The sequence below is a fragment of the Danio rerio genome, chromosome 4 (genome assembly GCF_049306965.1).
Source record: "Danio rerio strain Tuebingen ecotype United States chromosome 4, GRCz12tu, whole genome shotgun sequence".
In the NCBI taxonomy this organism is placed as follows: Eukaryota; Metazoa; Chordata; class Actinopteri; order Cypriniformes; family Danionidae; genus Danio; species Danio rerio.
In genome coordinates, this window is record NC_133179.1 from 117,501 (window position 1) to 135,000 (window position 17,500).

The 17,500-nt window shown below is 51.9% G+C and overlaps 2 protein-coding genes across 6 annotated transcripts in view; both read right to left on the bottom strand.

Annotated features, from left to right (window-relative positions):
* Nucleotides 1-10,822, bottom strand: part of prr5b (proline rich 5b (renal)) — an 11,071-nt gene extending 249 nt beyond the window's left edge. Inside the window, exons 1-9 of one of the 4 annotated variants that reach the window (XM_003200642.6) lie at nucleotides 10,671-10,822; nucleotides 7,445-7,561; nucleotides 6,391-6,471; nucleotides 6,237-6,285; nucleotides 5,937-5,994; nucleotides 3,311-3,402; nucleotides 2,430-2,570; nucleotides 2,141-2,279; nucleotides 1-2,048 (exon numbers count right to left, since the gene is read on the bottom strand). The exon at nucleotides 1-2,048 is cut by the window's left edge and continues 249 nt beyond it. In XM_003200642.6, the coding sequence (XP_003200690.2) occupies nucleotides 1,651-2,048; nucleotides 2,141-2,279; nucleotides 2,430-2,570; nucleotides 3,311-3,402; nucleotides 5,937-5,994; nucleotides 6,237-6,285; nucleotides 6,391-6,471; nucleotides 7,445-7,551 (1,065 nt within the window). In that variant the 5' untranslated portion in view covers nucleotides 7,552-7,561; nucleotides 10,671-10,822 and the 3' untranslated portion in view covers nucleotides 1-1,650. Of the gene's footprint in view, nucleotides 2,049-2,140; nucleotides 2,280-2,429; nucleotides 2,571-3,310; nucleotides 3,403-5,936; nucleotides 5,995-6,236; nucleotides 6,286-6,390; nucleotides 6,472-7,444; nucleotides 7,830-8,094; nucleotides 8,915-9,780; nucleotides 9,979-10,670 lie in introns of those variants that run through there. The other 3 variants (XM_005168504.5, XM_005168503.6, XM_017355236.4) reach the window with 3 other exon arrangements.
* Nucleotides 10,823-11,403: 581 nt separating this feature from the next.
* si:zfos-932h1.3 lies at nucleotides 11,404-16,824 on the bottom strand. Of its 2 annotated transcripts, XM_021475185.3 has the most exons (9): nucleotides 16,745-16,824; nucleotides 16,137-16,339; nucleotides 15,915-16,010; nucleotides 15,653-15,748; nucleotides 15,448-15,558; nucleotides 14,426-14,555; nucleotides 13,358-14,168; nucleotides 13,239-13,270; nucleotides 11,404-13,125 (listed from the first exon to the last, which is right to left on the bottom strand). In XM_021475185.3, exons 1-9 carry the CDS (start codon nucleotides 16,773-16,775, stop codon nucleotides 11,786-11,788), a joined length of 2,850 nt encoding a protein of 949 aa, XP_021330860.1. In that variant the 5' UTR covers nucleotides 16,776-16,824; the 3' UTR covers nucleotides 11,404-11,785. The 2 variants fall into 2 exon arrangements, with proteins under 2 accessions (XP_021330860.1, XP_021330862.1); XM_021475187.3 differs by lacking the exon at nucleotides 16,137-16,339.
* Nucleotides 16,825-17,500: the final 676 nt, after the last annotated feature.

Sequence of the window (17,500 nt, forward strand, 5' to 3'; positions counted from 1 at the left end):
GTGTTCCTCCAGAGCAGTGGTGTCAGCGGCGTCTCCCAGCACAGCCACACACTCGCCTCTGCTGCTCTCCTGTGTGTGTGTGTCATTACTGACACCGTCACCATAGTGATGACAGCCAATCACGTCCGGCCTGGACCGCGACACACACGGGTGCAGCAGCAGCAGCGGTGTGTACAGATGTACATAAAGGCTGGTCAGGAGATTACCATGCTGCTACTCTCTGCTGCTGCTCAAATGTGATTGGCTAGCTCCTGTACTAGTATTTGCATAAAGCGATCTGATTGGATGACAGTTAACCGTACCTCAACATACCCCCAATTCAGTTGGGCAACACTTGACGTCACTCTTCTGAAACAGGAGATGTAATCACAGACCCCCCCCCCTCCCTCCCCCCTCCCTGATCAGTGTGCCGCTGTGTGCTGTTCTGCATTTACTGCCATCCAGCCGCAGTAATACCACAGTAAAATAATTCAGCCGCAGTAATACCAGAGGAAAATAACTCAATCTAAACCCGCTACAACAGCCAATGAGGAGTGTTCATCATCTGAGGAGGATGCTGCAGTTCTGCGCTCAGATACTTCAGTGTGTTCAATCAGACTCTGTGCAAAAATGACACCAGGAGCCCTGAGGGACAGGCAGTGCAGTCTAGGGGGCGCTCTCAGGGGTTAGTGGTGTCAGCAGGGGCTAGTGGGTCTAGAAAAGGTGGGAGGGTCAATGGGTCTTCAGGGGTTCAGTTGGGGTAAGGAGGATCATTCGGGGTGTGGGGGTGTCAGCGGGGGTGGGAGGACAGTTGGAATGAGATTGGTCAGTGAGGCTCTAGGGATCAATGGGGACAGTGGGGTTCAGTCAATGGGGGTAGGGGGAGACAATGTTTTCACTGGGGGTAGGGGGAGACAGTGTTGTCAAGGGGGGGTAGGGGGAGTCAATGGGGTTAGGGGGAGACAGTGTTGTCAGTGGGGGTAGGGGGAGACAATGTTGTCAGTGGGGGTAGGGGGAGTCAATGTTGTCAGTGGGGGTAGGGGGAGACAGTGTTGTCAGTGGGGGTAGGGGGAGACAGTGTTGTCAGTGGGGGGGTAGGGGGAGTCAATGGGGTTAGGGGGAGACAGTGTTGTCAGTGGGGGTAGGGGGAGACAATGTTGTCAGTGGGGGTAGGGGGAGACAGTGTTGTCAGTGGGGGGGTAGGGGGAGTCAATGGGGTTAGGGGGAGACAGTGTTGTCAGTGGGGGTAGGGGGAGACAATGTTGTCAGTGGGGGTAGGGGAGACAGTGTTGTCAGTGGGGGTAGGGGGAGACAATGTTGTCAGTGGGGGTAGGGGAGACAGTGTTGTCAAGGGGGGGTAGGGGGAGTCAATGGGGTTAGGGGGAGACAGTGTTGTCAGTGGGGTTAGGGGGAGACAGTGTTGTCAGTGGGGTTAGGGGGAGACAGTGTTGTCAGTGGGGTTAGGGGGAGACAGTGTTGTCAGTGGGGTTAGGGGGAGACAGTGTTGTCAGTGGGGTTAGGGGGAGACAGTGTTGTCAGTGGGGTTAGGGGGAGACAGTGTTGTCAGTGGGGTTAGGGGGAGACAGTGTTGTCAGTGGGGTTAGGGGGAGACAGTGTTGTCAAGGGGGGTAGGGAGAGACAGTGGGCTCCTGGTCAGGGTGGGTCAGTGAGTCAGGCCACACTCTCGCCCCCCTCACTGTCCTCAGGTGAGCCAGAGCACCGTTTGAAGTCGATGAAGATTCCTTCCATGTCAGAATCCGGGGCCTCCAGGGTCTGCTCCGCTGTGGGCTCCGGGCTGTAGGAGGCGCCCCTGGGGCCACGCTGTGGAAGTAATGGTGGAGATGGAGCCGGGAGGAGCTCATCCTCACACACTTCAACTGGCTCCTCCGCGCAGGATGTCATCTGGCAGACGGAGTGACGTCGCACACACACACTCGCCCCTGTGCTGCTCTCACACTCGTACTCCGCCACCGGAGTCAGCAGCGGCACGTTATAACTCTGAGAGCGAACCACTGGGTGTTTAGCTGGAGCGGGGCTTCCGCGGGGCCGGTGGAGTAGCAGACGCTTCTCTGATGAGGAGGAGGAGCACAGCGGGGAGTGAGTGTGTGTGTGAGAGAGAGAGAGAGAGAGAGAAAGTGTGTGTGTGTGTGTGTGTGCTCACCCAGTACGCAGCAGCAGTGTGTGAGCGTGCCGTCGCTGCAGTAGAGTCCGTGTGTGCTCAGGTATGGTGACACCACCCTCTGCAGCAGCGCCTCCAGCTTCAGGTAATCTCCGCTCACACCTTTACACTCGTGCACACCCTGAGGCCAGCAGCCAATCAGAACACAGACTCAGTCAGACAGGTGAGCTTCCCTCTACACCTGCAGCGTCAGGACTAACCTGATGCAGATACCGGAGCGTTGTGTAATCAACTCACACACACACACACACACACACACACACACACACACCTGCAGCACCAGCAGCATCTGTGTAATGGAGGGTGGTATGCGTGCACGCGGCCGGCTCAAAGCCTCCTCCAGCTTCATGTTGAGGGTGATGATGTTCCTGAAGTGCAGGAGAGCCAGCTGACGCACCGACGGCTCCTTACCCTACACACACACACACACACACACACACACACGAATCATATATACATCATACACGCATGCAAATCCCACACACAGCCAGTGCAGCCGGCGGGCCCCGAGTGCACTAACTGAGGGTGGTGATGGTGTTGATCATGCAGTAGTGTACTAGCGGCGGCTGCAGGACACGAGGCCACCGCAACAGCAGCAGCAGCACGCTCAATCACAGCACAGCACACGGCTCTCTGCAGCAGAGACAACAAGAGAACAGAGGAGAGGAAAAGCAAGATGGAGGTAAAATGAGGAAAGGAAGATGAACTGTAGGCGTCTGCAAGCTAACACATCATGTCTGACAACGAACAAGAAATCTGTGTAGAAAAGCTTCTTAACTGCAGATATGCACATGAGTGGACTACACACACACACACTCTGAGCGAGAGCAGCAGCTGTGAGGTCATTGTAAGTGTTGATCTCTACTCTTCTGTTTGGCGCCATCTTGTGACTGATGCTGCTGCAGTCTGCATTCAGCCGGTGTTTCTGTCAGCCGTAAGTGCACCTCAGATTAATGTTTGTGTCTGATTGTGTAGTTTTTGTGGCCGGTAACAGTCGGGAACACACAGGCAGCTGTGTCTGCAGGGTAACATGCAGCAGCACAGCAGACCAAAGCAGAGGTGTGTGTTCAGATATAGTGTGTGTGAATGATCAAGCACTGATGAATATTCGCCATACCGGCTCCACCACTGCACTGAGCGGCGCTGCTGTACCTGCACAGGGTAGAAGATGGCCTGCAGAGTGGACAGAACATCACAGAAGAAGAAATCCCAGGTTTCTGCCAGAGAATCCAACAGCTTCTGACCTTCAAGCACACACACACACACACACACACACAAATATACACAGATTAGTGTAGCTGCACAAGGCCATTTTGCATCTGTAAAATTTATCAAAGGGTTATTCAATCATTCAGCTCAGTGTTCTGTGTGTGTAACAGTGTAGTTGAGGTGTGTAACACTGTAGTTGAGGTGTGTAACACTGTAGTTGAGGTGTGTAACAGTGTAGTTGAGGTGTGTAACACTGTAGTTGAGGTGTGTGACAGTGTAGTTTAGGTGTGTGACAGTGTAGTTGAGGTGTGTGAAAGTGTAGTTGAGGTGTGTGACAGTGTAGTTGAGGTGTGTGACAGTGTAGTTGAGGTGTGTAACAGTGTAGTTGAGGTGTGTAACACTGTAGTTGAGGTGTGTGAAAGTGTAGTTGAGGTGTGTGACACTGTAGTTGAGGTGTGTGAAAGTGTAGTTGAGGTGTGTGACAGTGTAGTTGAGGTGTGTGACAGTGTAGTTGAGGTGTGTGACAGTGTAGTTGAGGTGTGTATTAGTGTAGTTGAGGTGTGTAACGGTGTAGTTGAGGTGTGTAACGGTGTAGTTGAGGTGTGTATTAGTGTAGTTGAGGTGTGTAACGGTGTAGTTGAGGTGTGTAACGGTGTAGTTGAGGTGTGTATTAGTGTAGTTGAGGTGTGTAACACTGTAGTTGAGGTGTGTATTAGTGTAGTTGAGGTGTGTAACGGTGTAGTTGAGGTGTGTAACGGTGTAGTTGAGGTGTGTATTAGTGTAGTTGAGGTGTGTATTAGTGTAGTTGAGGTGTGTAACAGTGTAGTTGAGGTGTGTATTAGTGTAGTTGAGGTGTGTAACACTGTAGTTGAGGTGTGTGAAAGTGTAGTTGAGGTGTGTGACAGTGTAGTTGAGGTGTGTAACAGTGTAGTTGAGGTGTGTGACAGTGTAGTTGAGGTGTGTATTAGTGTAGTTGAGGTGTGTATTAGTGTAGTTGAGGTGTGTAACACTGTAGTTGAGGTGTGTGAAAGTGTAGTTGAGGTGTGTGACAGTGTAGTTGAGGTGTGTAACAGTGTAGTTGAGGTGTGTGACAGTGTAGTTGAGGTGTGTGACAGTGTAGTTGAGGTGTGTGAAAGTGTAGTTGAGGTGTGTGACAGTGTAGTTGAGGTGTGTAACACTGTAGTTGAGGTGTGTGAAAGTGTAGTTGAGGTGTGTGACAGTGTAGTTGAGGTGTGTGACACTGTAGTTGAGGTGTGTGAAAGTGTAGTTGAGGTGTGTGACAGTGTAGTTGAGGTGTGTGACAGTGTAGTTGAGGTGTGTGACAGTGTAGTTGAGGTGTGTAACAGTGTAGTTGAGGTGTGTATTAGTGTAGTTGAGGTGTGTAACGGTGTAGTTGAGGTGTGTATTAGTGTAGTTGAGGTGTGTAACACTGTAGTTGAGGTGTGTAACAGTGTAGTTGAGGTGTGTAACAGTGTAGTTGAGGTGTGTATTAGTGTAGTTGAGGTGTGTAACGGTGTAGTTGAGGTGTGTATTAGTGTAGTTGAGGTGTGTAACGGTGTAGTTGAGGTGTGTAACGGTGTAGTTGAGGTGTGTATTAGTGTAGTTGAGGTGTGTATTAGTGTAGTTGAGGTGTGTAACAGTGTAGTTGAGGTGTGTATTAGTGTAGTTGAGGTGTGTAACAGTGTAGTTGAGGTGTGTAACAGTGTAGTTGAGGTGTGTTAGTGTAGTTGAGGTGTGTTAGTGTAGTTGAGGTGTGTATTAGTGTAGTTGAGGTGTGTAACAGTGTAGTTGAGGTGTGTTAGTGTAGTTGAGGTGTGTTAGTGTAGTTGAGGTGTGTTAGTGTAGTTGAGGTGTGTATTAGTGTAGTTGAGGTGTGTATCAGTGTAGTTGAGGTGTGTATCAGTGTAGTTGAGGTGTGTGACAGTGTAGTTGAGGTGTGTTAGTGTAGTTGAGGTGTGTATTAGTGTAGTTGAGGTGTGTATCAGTGTAGTTGAGGTGTGTAACAGTGTAGTTGAGGTGTGTATTAGTGTAGTTGAGGTGTGTAACGGTGTAGTTGAGGTGTGTATCAGTGTAGTTGAGGTGTGTAACAGTGTAGTTGAGGTGTGTAACAGTGTAGTTGAGGTGTGTAACAGTGTAGTTGAGGTGTGTGACAGTGTAGTTGAGGTGTGTAACAGTGTAGTTGAGGTGTCTATTAGTGTAGTTGAGGTGTGTAACTGTGTAGTTGAGGTGTGTAACGGTGTAGTTGAAGTGTGTAACGGTGTAGTTGAGGTGTGTAACGGTGTAGTTTAGGTGTGTGACAGTGTAGTTGAGGTGTGTAACGGTGTAGTTGAGGTGTGTAACGGTGTAGTTTAGGTGTGTGACAGTGTAGTTGAGGTGTGTAGTAATCAGCATAATGTAGATCCAGCCAGTGGTTAATCAGAATAACTCTTCAGTCTTCTACAGCGGTGGCTGATGGACCTGGCGTGCTCTGTTCTGGGATCAGCACCGGCTGGATCTGCATTATCTCTTACATGAATGTGAGTATCTACACGGGTGTGAACAGGACACATGCAGCTCAGGAAGCAGCTACCTTCATAAAAGCGGATCTTATCTCTCAGAATCACCATTCCCTTGGTCAGCAGCTGATTCTATGGCACACACACACACACACACACATACACACACACACACACACACACACACACAGAGAGAGATCATTTAAAGCCGATAAATCATGTTGTGCTTCCTCTACATGTGTCTCACAGGAACACAGGGCTCCATAAGTAAACAATGATAATGCATATAGTCTGCTGCACACACAGTCTATATTCTGACTGTACACACACACACACACACACACACACAATAACTGATCAGGGGTGATCAATACCTGCAGATACTCTGTGAAGAATGAGCCCAACTCTGTCTTCAGGAGCTGCCTGCAGACAAAGATGACAGAGAGACTGAGTGTGTGTGTGTGTGTGTTTATGGTAATCAGGCACAGATCTGTGCTCTAGAACTGCTCTGATTGGCCGGTTGCTCACCTGACGCCTTCATTCAGCACATACAGCTCATTCTGTGCCAGATCCCTGCGCTGGAACACCGAGATCACCGCATTGTGGATGCTGACACACACACACACACACACACACACACACACACATATACACATGCATAAACCACACACACACACACACACACACACACACATATACACATGCATAAACCACACACACACACACACACACACACACACACATATATACATATGTATAAACCACAGGTACAAAGATGCATGAACCGTGCATGCACACACATGTATGCACTACACACACACACACACACACACTCATTAAGGTTTCTTTCAGGCTGGATTAATATTTCAATTTAGATTCATAAAAAAGTATGTGTGTGTGTGTGTGTGTGTGTGAGAGAGAGACATGAAAACAACTGAACTAAAGTGAAAGACTGACTGCTCCATCAGCTGAACATGAGCACACACACACACACACAGAGATATCAAACACTTATTGTTCTCCAGTGTGCGTGTGTGTGTGTGTGTGTGTGTGTGTAAGCACAGAAACAGAGGATTCTCTTCACACAAACTAATGAGGGCTGAATATGTGTGTTTGTTGTTTACACACATATTTGGGCCACACACACACACACACACACACACACACAAGCTAGCAGAGGAAGCTGGTCCTGCAGGAATTTCTCCTCAGATGATGAAAAAACAAAACAAATGATCATTCAGAACAGCTTCATGTGTGTGTGTGTGTGTGTGTGTGTGTGTGTGTGTGTGTGTGTGTGTTTCAGTCTAGGCGCACAGTGGAATGTTACTGTGACTTAATATTAAAATAGCATTATTTATTAGGGTTTGGACACACACACACACACACACACACATGCAGTTTAGCAGTCACTGTAACTGCTGTGCGTGTGTGTGTGCGTCTGTGTGTGTGTGTAGAAATGGAGAAAAGCTCCTGATGCTGATTTCAGCTCCTCGATTATTTACAGCAGATGAAGATGAGCACACAGAGGACAACTAGCAGTGTGTGTGTGTGTGTGTGTGTGTGTGTGTGTGTGTGTGTGTACCTGTTCCAGGTGGCGTTGGTTCCCGCTCTCTGCTGCTGCTGGTTGTTCCTGTCGTCCAGCGCTGATCTCTCGGACCGACCCGAATCATTCAGACTGGGAGAACTCATCAACGACAGTCTGTGGAGCGTCCTCATCACACACACACACACACACACACAATACAACACGCGCACAGCTGTTAGAGAGCTGCACGAGGGAAAGCACAGCGCTGTCTCTTTCACTTCTACTCTGTCTCTGTGTGTGTGTGTGTGTGTGTGTGTGTGTGTGTGTGTGTGTGTGTGTGTGTGTGTGTGGTTAGAGGAGGTGCTCAGTGACACAATGAGCATGAAACAACCACTTCCCTTCTGACACACTTGCGCGCACAAACACACACACACACAATATCACCAGAAGAAGAGCTGAACACCTCTGGAGGACACACTCCGTCAGCAGAGCAGAAAGCAGACACACACACACACACACACACACACACACACACACTCAGAGAGACAGACACAAACTCTCACACACACACACACACACACACACTCAGAGAGACAGACACAAACTCTCACACACACACACACACTCAAACAGACAGACATACACACACACACACACTCAAACAGACAGACATACACACACACACACACACACACACTTCTACTCACTCCAGCAGGTGAACGGGCACGTAATAATCCCACTCCATGACTAGACCAGCTTCACTAAACACACACACCAGCAGCGCTAGCACTTCCTGTCTGACCGTCAGCCGCTGCGCCGGACTGGTGGAGGGATCATGGAAGTGAAACACACACACACACACACACACACACACACGGCTCTCCTACAGCTGTAATGGTGCTCTGCTGCTGCTGGGTCTGGTTCTGCTGCTGGGTCTGGTTCTGCTGCTGGGTCTGGTTCTGCTGCTGGGTCTGGTTCTCCAGGGTGTGTTCTGCTGGAGCTTCAGCTCGGTGTACACCTGACCCGCTTCTGCACAGTGTAAAGCGCTGCAGAACTCAATGTGCTGCTTCTCCAATGGATGAGGAGTGGCCTGCACAGAGCCCTGACCTCCACCCGCAGAGCTGGCTTCCTCCAGCATCAGAGCCTCACGGCAGCACTTTAGCAGAATGTTCAGGAATCCCCATGAACACACCCTGCGGAGCCTCCAGCACACGGTGGACCGCTCCAGATCAACCCGCAGAGGAGCACGGCGCCCCCTACTGAGGGAGGACTGCAGATGTCTGAACTCTCCTGAACCAGAGGCATGATGAGCTGCAGCGTCGCTCCAGAAACCACGAGTCCGACTGAAGAGAGCTTCTGCCTAAAACCAGCGCAAGAATCAGCCAATGAGGACGCAGAATAAGCCGGCTTCATCTCCACCTAACATCAGCTCCCTCAGCGCACCGCTGCAGTACTCCGCTTGCTGTGATGAGACGCTCTCGTCAGTTCTGGAACAAACAGCAGTACTCCTGTGCAGTGATGATGCAGCTGATGAAGAGGCACAACACTACTCAACAAAGCGGATATATCACATATAATATAATGTAATATATGTGTACTTCATGCATATTGAACACATCTAACTGCATGCTGGAGCTCAGCCAACATCTCAGCGGTCAGGGCAGCTTCAGTGCTGAACATTTCTCCAATGTTTTACTTACAGGTCGCCATTTATATTAGCACTGACCCTCATGATACAGCAGCCATTACTACAGTTACACTCTCATCCCCATCACACACACACACACACACACACACGCACACGCACACACACACGCACGTGCGCGCCCTTCAGTATGAGAGCAGAAGCGGAACTCTAGCGCCACCTGCTGGATCACCGCATCCAGTCCAACATCCCAGCCCGCTCCAGACCCTACAGTAAACTCAGAGAAACTCCGCGGTGAATAAACACACCTGAGGTTACCTGTAGAAGGTCTCTCTCTCTCTCTCTCTCTGAAGCCCCCTACATATGAACACTGCAGGAGGGAAATTACAGGTAACCCGAGCTGAGAGCCTCAGAGGAGCCCGTGGAGGATGAGTGGACATCATGAAGCCGGACTTTGCACTGTGATATCGCGGAGTCTGACCTCACACGGGTAAAACACCGAATATCGATCAATAAGCGAGTTATCAATATGCGCGTTCATGAGTGCACACAGAACAGCGCTTTCCTCAGTTCATTATGTTCCCGTCCATCATTCATTAACTCACTTCACCTGCAGCTACAGGTGAGTCAAACAAACTCTCAAGGACACAAAGACAAACAGAGCCTTCAGAATGAAGGAGTGAAAGCCAAAAGCAGCGTCTTGAAGACGGAGAGAGCCGATGAAGCTGCTCAGGTGAAGTGAACTCACCGTGTGTGTCTGCAGCTGAGCTGGGGAAACTCCCGCCTGTCTCTGGAGGAGCTCGAGTTTGGTCGTCTCTTGTGTTTTACGCGCACAGGGAATTATTCCTACAAGTTTTACAGTACATTTAATCCACTTTCGCGATGTTTGATTCGCGTCTCCGCGTGCGTCTCTCCCTCTACAGCGTGTGCGCGCATCTGAGCGTGTGCACGAGGAAAGCGCGAGCCCGCGGGAATACAATCGCAGCGTACAGCGTCGATCCAACAGAGATTACACAACATTTATACAGTAAACAACAGATCATTGTAAATTTATTCCGTCAGTAAAATAATAATATAAAAGCAGCACGACGCGATGCTGAACACACAGTACAGGTGAGTGTGTACCTGAGCAGAGGCAGGAGAGTCTCCAGCACAGATCAATACAGTGACTATGAGCTGATCCGCCCAACACTGAGCGAGTGACGGTACTGTAGTACACACACAGGGTCTCTGTGGTCAGAAACACCACACACACACACACACACACACACACACACACACACACACACACACACACACACACACACACACACACACACACACACACCTCTGTGCAGTAAGTACTGTAGTAAATATATTAGTCATCAGTGCAGCTTTACTGACATTTATAAACACAACTGTAATACTGTAAAACACGAGAAACCAGAACAATAAGAGCTCCTCTAGTAAATGAGTTGATCAGACCTAATGGCTGTTACTGAAATCACACACACACACACACACACACACAGACACACACACAACACCTTGAAATACCAAAAAAAAAAAAAAAAACAGCTTTTTTTGACAGAGTTGTACTTCTGTCCAGCCTTGAGACGCATCTGCTTCTGACTCAAACACACACACACACACACACACCTTCATCTGCTGGACGGCTCAGACTCAGTTTCTCTCCTGTGTTTCCAAAACAGCACTGAAGAAACCCTCAAACAGCCCATATTTCTCCAAACAACCCAGACCATATCTAATGCAGGAGCAAACAGACTCAGCTCGACCCTGAAGATCAGAGTGAGCGCACACACACACACACAAACACACACACACACACACACACACACAAACACACACAAGCGGCCGGACGGTCATGATCACGGACGCGTCTCCAGCACATGCACAATGCGGTTACCATAGTAACGGACTGGCTCTTGTTCAGCACTGAGCCTGTTGTGTGTGTGTGTGTGTGTGTGTGTGTGTGTGTGTGTGTGTGTGTGTGTGTGTGTGTGTGTGTGTTCTGTGTGTGTTCCACTTCAGATGAAAGAGCAGCATCAGAAACAGAACTAATTGGTCACGAAGAGAGAAGAGAAGCACAGAGACGCCTCATTCTCACACTCACACAAACACACACACACACACACACACACACACACACACACACACACACACACACACACACACACACACAGTACTGCAGGCCCATGACTGGATGTGAAGGAGAGAGAAGTGTTTGAATGTTAATATTTGATAAAAGCACGCACACTTACGCACACACACACGCACACACACACGCACACACACACGCACACATGCACACACGCATCAGTGTGTGTCCAGCATGGAGGAGCTGAGCTGAAATGAAGACTCAGAGACGGGAGGCGGTGTGAAGGGTGATTTAATGTCCTGAAGAGCGGCCGGTGCTGACACATGCAGCATCATCAGCTCTGCCGGAGCTCAGTCCGACTGTTTCTGCTCATCAACATCTGCACTAGTCTAGAGTGAAGGCTGGACACTGGAGAGCAGTGCAGAGCGATCAGCTGATCCTCCAGAGCGCTGCCGTGTCTCACACCCCTCCGACTGCGCGTGATTCCCAGAACACCTTCAGCACTCGGAGTCTCTGCAGGAGGTCTGTGTGTTAATGAGCAGCTCCGACAGCCAATGAGGAGAGTGTGGGGCGGGGCTATGGGTCTGACTGAGGCATAGCACACTTCAGCAGTTGGACACTGAGGGAACAGCGAGCGGCATCAGTCAGAGCTCCTTCATTCAGTCAGCGTGACGTGCACCTCCACATGCGGCCCGCCGCTCCTCTTCTCACTGGTGTGTGTGCGCGTGTGGCTGCGCAGCCGGCTGGCGCTGCTGTAGGCTTTGGGGCAGTACCTGCAGGCGTGCGGCCGCGGGCCGGAGTGTGTGCGACGGTGTCGGGCCAGCTCAGAGGAGCTGCGGAAGCGGCGAGGGCAGGCGGTGCAGGGAAACGGCCGCTCGCCGGTGTGTGTGCGCTCGTGCAGCGCCAGCTCCGTGGAGGTCAAGAAGGTGCGCTCGCAGTGGGCACAGGAGAAGGGTCGCTCGCCCGTGTGGATCAGGTGGTGTCTGTTCAGAGCGAACGGCTTGGCGAACATCTTGCCGCAGTACCGGCAGGGGTACGGACGCACGCCGGTGTGGGCCAGCATGTGCTCCTGCAGCGCCCGCTTGTACTTGAAGCTCTTCGGGCACTGCGGGCAGGTGTGCGGCCGATCCTCCGCATGCGTCTTGTCGTGTTTGAGCAGCTCTCCGAGCGACAGGAAGCGTTTGCCGCACTGCGAGCACAGGTACGGCCGCTCGCCGGTGTGCATGCGCTGGTGCCGCAGCAGGATGGACAGCTGCGTGAAGCTCTTGCCGCAGACGGTGCAGCAGTGCGGCCGCTCCCCTGTGTGCGTGGCCTGGTGCTTCAGCAGGCCGGAGCGCAGCCCGAAGCTCTTCCCGCAGACGGTGCAGTGGTGTGGCCGCTCGCCGCTGTGGCTCAGCTGGTGCCGCCGGACGTCACTGCTGCGCGTGAAGCTCTTGGGGCACTGCGGGCACTGGTGCCGCTGGCGGGGGCGGTGGCTCTGGCGGTGCAGGGAGCGCTGCAGCAGCGTGTCGAAGGCTTCTCCGCACTGCGGGCAGCGGTACAGCTGCGCGGCACTGTGGCTGCGGCGGTGCTGTGCGAGTGCGCTCGGACTGCCGGCGGTCTCTCCGCAGATGGAGCAGTAATGCGGCACCGCGCCACCGTGGCTCTGCTTGTGATGCGCCGTCAACAGCCGCAGGTTAGTGAAGTCGCTCTGGCAGACACTGCAGCTGAAGCGCGCCTCGCCGTGCTGCTTCCGGCAGTGTTTGCTCAGGTCCCAGGAGTGCTGGAAGGTCTTCTGGCACTGGCCGCAGTGGAAGGGCCGCTCGCCGGTGTGTGTGAGCTGGTGCCGCTGCACGTCCGAGCGCCGCGTGAACTTGCGGCCGCAGATGTCGCAGGCATAGCGAGCGCGAGGGTTAGCGGCGACCGGCGGGGCGGCTTTACTGCTCCTCCGAGTGCGGCAGGAAGCAGACGAGGGTTCAGAAGTGGCTAAAGGAGCTGCAGGATCAGCACACCCCTCTGAAACACACACACACACACACACATTAATATCTGTTTCTGCAGTCAGTGCTCAGTCACATGTACGCTAGTCACACCAACCGACCAATCACAGCACACCATCACAGCATTACCTCTATCCTGTCCATGAGGTGCGCCGGCTCTCCTAAAATACACAAACACATGAGGACATGATGAGGACTCACACCAGATGTGTGTGTGTGTGTGTGTGTGTGTGTGTGCAAAGACTCACAGCTCCTCCGCTGCTCCTCCTCCTGTTTTCCCCATTGGCTCTGTGCTCTTCCTCTGCCGTCCTCGCCCCCTCCGCCCCAAGGGCTTCTGGGTAATATCTGTCTGGCCCAGGGGTTTCTGGGTAATGTCTGTCTGCCCTGGGGGCTTCTGGGTAATGTCAGTCTGCCCCGGAAGCTTCTGGGTAATGTGCGTGTGCTCCTGTGGAGGGTGTTGGGCGCAGTGGGGCGGTGGGTCAGTGTTGTTCTGTTGTGGGGGCGGTGGGTCGTTGTTGTTCTGCTGTAGGGGCGGTGGGTCGGTGTTGTTCTGTTGTGGGGGCGGTGGGTCGGTGTTGTTCTGCTGTGGGGGCGGCGGGTCGGTGTTGTTCTGCTGTGGGGGCGGCGGGTCGGTGTTGTTCTGCTGTGGGGGCGGTGGGTCGGTGTTGTTCTGCTGTGGGGGCGGCGGGTCGGTGTTGTTCTGCTGTGGGGGCGGTGGGTCGGTGTTGTTCTGCTGTGGGGGCGGTGGGTCGGTGTTGTTCTGCTGTGGGGGCGGCGGGTCGGTGTTGTTCTGCTGTGGGGGCGGTGGGTTAGTGCAGCTGTGCTGTTCAGCTGTAGGCTCCTGCTCCTCCCCCCCTGACTCCTCCTCCTGCATTGGCTCCATCAGCTCCTCCGTCAGCTCCACCTCGGTGTAGTCAGTGACGATGATGGTGTCGGAGCTCAGAATGGTGACTGCGGCGGGCTGCACATGCAGCAGCAGCGGCTCTGAGGACACACACATGCGCGCAGACGGCGGCACGGAGAGGGACGACACGATACACTCGCCTGAGGACCGGGAACCTGAGGACAGAAGACACACACACACACACACACACACACACACACACTTGAATAAACTGAATCTGAACACACAGCAGAGTGTTGCGTGACTCAAACACACACTGATGTGCAGCTCTGGGTCACTCATACTCAGGCCTCCACCACATCTGCTAATGAGTCACACTCACACACACACACACACACACACACTCACATACACACATACACACACACACACACACACACACACACACACACACACACACAGTGTTTGTTACCCAGTTTTCCTTTGGGTGTTTCTGAGCCGCTGAACAGCTGATGGTTCTGCAGAAGAAGCTGCAGGTGCTTTGAGTCGATGCGCACACACTCCTCCAGACCCACAGGGGCAGCGCTGAGCCACGACACCGTCTGACACACACAAGCACACACACACGCAGAGCTTCAGTCTGTTGCATGTTGTCCTCAATGCTCTGCTGTTATTATTCTGTATTTAATAATAATGTGTCGGGCAGTAGCGCTGCTACAAGTAGTGATGCTAATACCTTAACTGCATTTCTCAGTAGTGTGGCGGCAGCGTCGCTACTTTCTAAATCGAATAGCTTTTCAGTAGCGAAGCGATTTTACTAGTCAAGTAGTGCAGTAGCGTCCACACAAGCTGCATTTACCAATCGCGAGTCAACGTTACAGCACCGACATTCACAGAGCCGTGAGGCCGGCGTCTAGCTGACGACAGTGAACACACATGATGGTGCGAGTGAGGAGCTCCTCCTGTTCTACGGTGGTCAACTACACAGTTTTAATGCGCTACCGCCACCTCTGGTGAAACGTGCTTGATGGAAAGATGACTTGGATGTAGCTGAACTACTGTTGCCGTGCAGCTCTTAGCTTAGCTTGCTACATTACCCCGGCGGAAGCTTTGTGTGTAGGAGGAGTAGCTAATAGCTTAGCTTGCTACATTTGTCAAGTAGCTGAATAAACAAAGACAGAAGAGACGGCCGCATGTGTTTAGTGTTGCCTGATGTCGGGCGCAGCAGTGGTCTGCTGGTGTTTGCTTTGGCCTGTTCAGGGTTCTGGGAGAGACCGCTGTAGACTGATGGCATTTCCTGCTGTTCAGCAGCATCAGCTGTTCTGTCATCAGCTGTTCGCCAGCTCTACTGCGGTGTTGCTGGATGAGCAGCGGCTTCTGCTGTCAGCTGCAGATGTGAAGGAACGGCGGAGGAAAGTAGTTCCTCATGCAGAAGTGTTTAAACTCTGCGTGTGTGTGTGTGTGTGTGTGTGTGTGTGTGTGTGTGTGTCCTACCTGTCTGAACTCCGGCACAGGAAGTAGTTTCTCCAGGCAGGACAGCAGCTCCCACATCAGCTCCTTCAGCGCCGTGTCGAACCGGTCGCCGTACTCCACAGGAAACACTTCCTGTGAGAAGCAGATAGACAGGAAGTTCACACATACACACACACACACACACACACACACACGGGAGGCGGAGCAGGAAGCTGGCGTCTCTGACCTGGAAGAAGTAGGCTTTCTCCACCGGGTCCTTCAGCAGCGCCGAGACCAGAGCCTTAAAATTAGAGACGGAGGCCCACAGGTCAGCATCCGGACCCTGCGCACGCACACGCACACACACACACACACACACACACGCACGCACCCACACACACACACGGTTATAGTGTGTGTACAGTAATGAATGGGTTAGGTGTGTATGAGACGCAGAGGCGCGCACACACACACACACACACACACAGGTGTAGAGCAGGTGTCAGTACCGTGTGTCCCGCCGGTGCCGCTGGAATCTGCATCCGGTCCAGCTGCGTCTGCATGATCCTGCTGTCAGCCGCACCACGACACAGCTCCAGCACCATCTGACACACACACACACACACACACACACACACACACACACACACACACACTTGAATAAAGTGAGTCTGAACACACAGCAGACTGTTGCGTCAGTTTCACACACACACACACACATACACACTGACCCGAGCTCTGAGCCCCAGCATGAGCTGCACCCTCTGCCTGAAGGCCATGAGCTGCGGCAGCGCCTCCGTCAGCACACACACCAGCTCCTCCAGCTTCCCATAATGCACCAGGCTCTTGTGCTGCAGCACCTGCCACATGAAGGAGGACAGGAGGTGCAGCGGAGGAACCAGCAGACGCAGAGACGCCAGCGGCAGACACACACCTGCGCACACACACACACACACACACACACACACACTCAGCAGTTAGCAGTGTTGCATTTACAGTAGAGAGCTGTTCTGCACTCTGATTGGCTGATGCTCACTCTCAGCTGTTTGGTTATTGTCAGATAAACACACAGCTAAAGTAGTTCCGGCAGAGCGCATTACAGCTCAATATCACTCCGCTGAATGGTTAGAGTTTATACACACCTGACTAACACACACAAACACACAGACAGACAGACAGACAGACAGAGACACACACACACACACAACAGGGGTCCAGTAGAGCCGCTCAGCAAAGACTCGGTTCAGTTGAGTGAAGCGATTCTTCTTCTGACTCTGTCACGTTACTCCATCACACACACACACACACACACACACACCGCGCGTTTCTCTCTCATCACCTGAGATCTCGGCCAACTTCTCTTCCTCCATGGGGAATGTTGATGAAGAAGCTCCACTGACTGCGTTTCCTGGCGTACGTGACGTCACATCCGCTCTGACTCTGTCAAAATAAAAGCGAAGGAAACAAAATAGGGGTCTTCAGAGTGAACAGCTGACATCATCATGACTCAGAACTCTCCTCCTGTCACTTTACATATTAAAGTCTTTGAGGGAAACTGTGCAGTTAAAGAGGAATAATGTTAGAGGAGCTGACCGTGTGTGTGTGTCCTGATCTGCTCTCCTCCATCACACCTCCAGTCTCCTGCTCTCTGCATGTAATTAATATGTTATATATGATTATTTTGGCTCGTGTATAATTCAGTTCTGTACTGAAGCGCGTGTTATTGAGCATATTTCCATTTCTAATAAGCATTTTCATTAGGAAGACATATTTAAGCGGACTGTCAGAATATTGTCCGTGATCATATTCATGTTAACCGTCCAGATATGCGGCGCTCTGGCGTCATCTCGTGGCGACACTCAGGTATTGCAGGCGAGTCGCTGTATGAAACACTTTTTGGTTAAAACACTGCTGTTAAAATCAGCATAACTTCATCGAGTAATATCAAAAGTCAAGAGTGTATTATTTTGCCATACACATACATGTTTACCGCGTGTTAACCTTTTATTTAATCTTATATTTCCTCTATCGTGGCCGCGTGTGCGCTTCATGTGTCGTCCACAGGGCGGCGGTCATGCGCGGACTGCAGCATTAT

Coding starts and splice junctions, on each gene's coding strand:
- si:zfos-932h1.3 (XM_021475185.3), bottom strand. CDS start 16,775: ATGGAGGAAGAGAAGTTGGCCGAGATCTCAG. Junction 15,749..15,914: donor CGGCACCGGCGGGACACACG/GTACTGACACCT, acceptor GTGCGTGCGCAG/GGTCCGGATGCTGACCTGTG. Junction 14,556..15,447: donor CTGTGCCGGAGTTCAGACAG/GTAGGACACACA, acceptor TGTGTGTGTCAG/ACGGTGTCGTGGCTCAGCGC.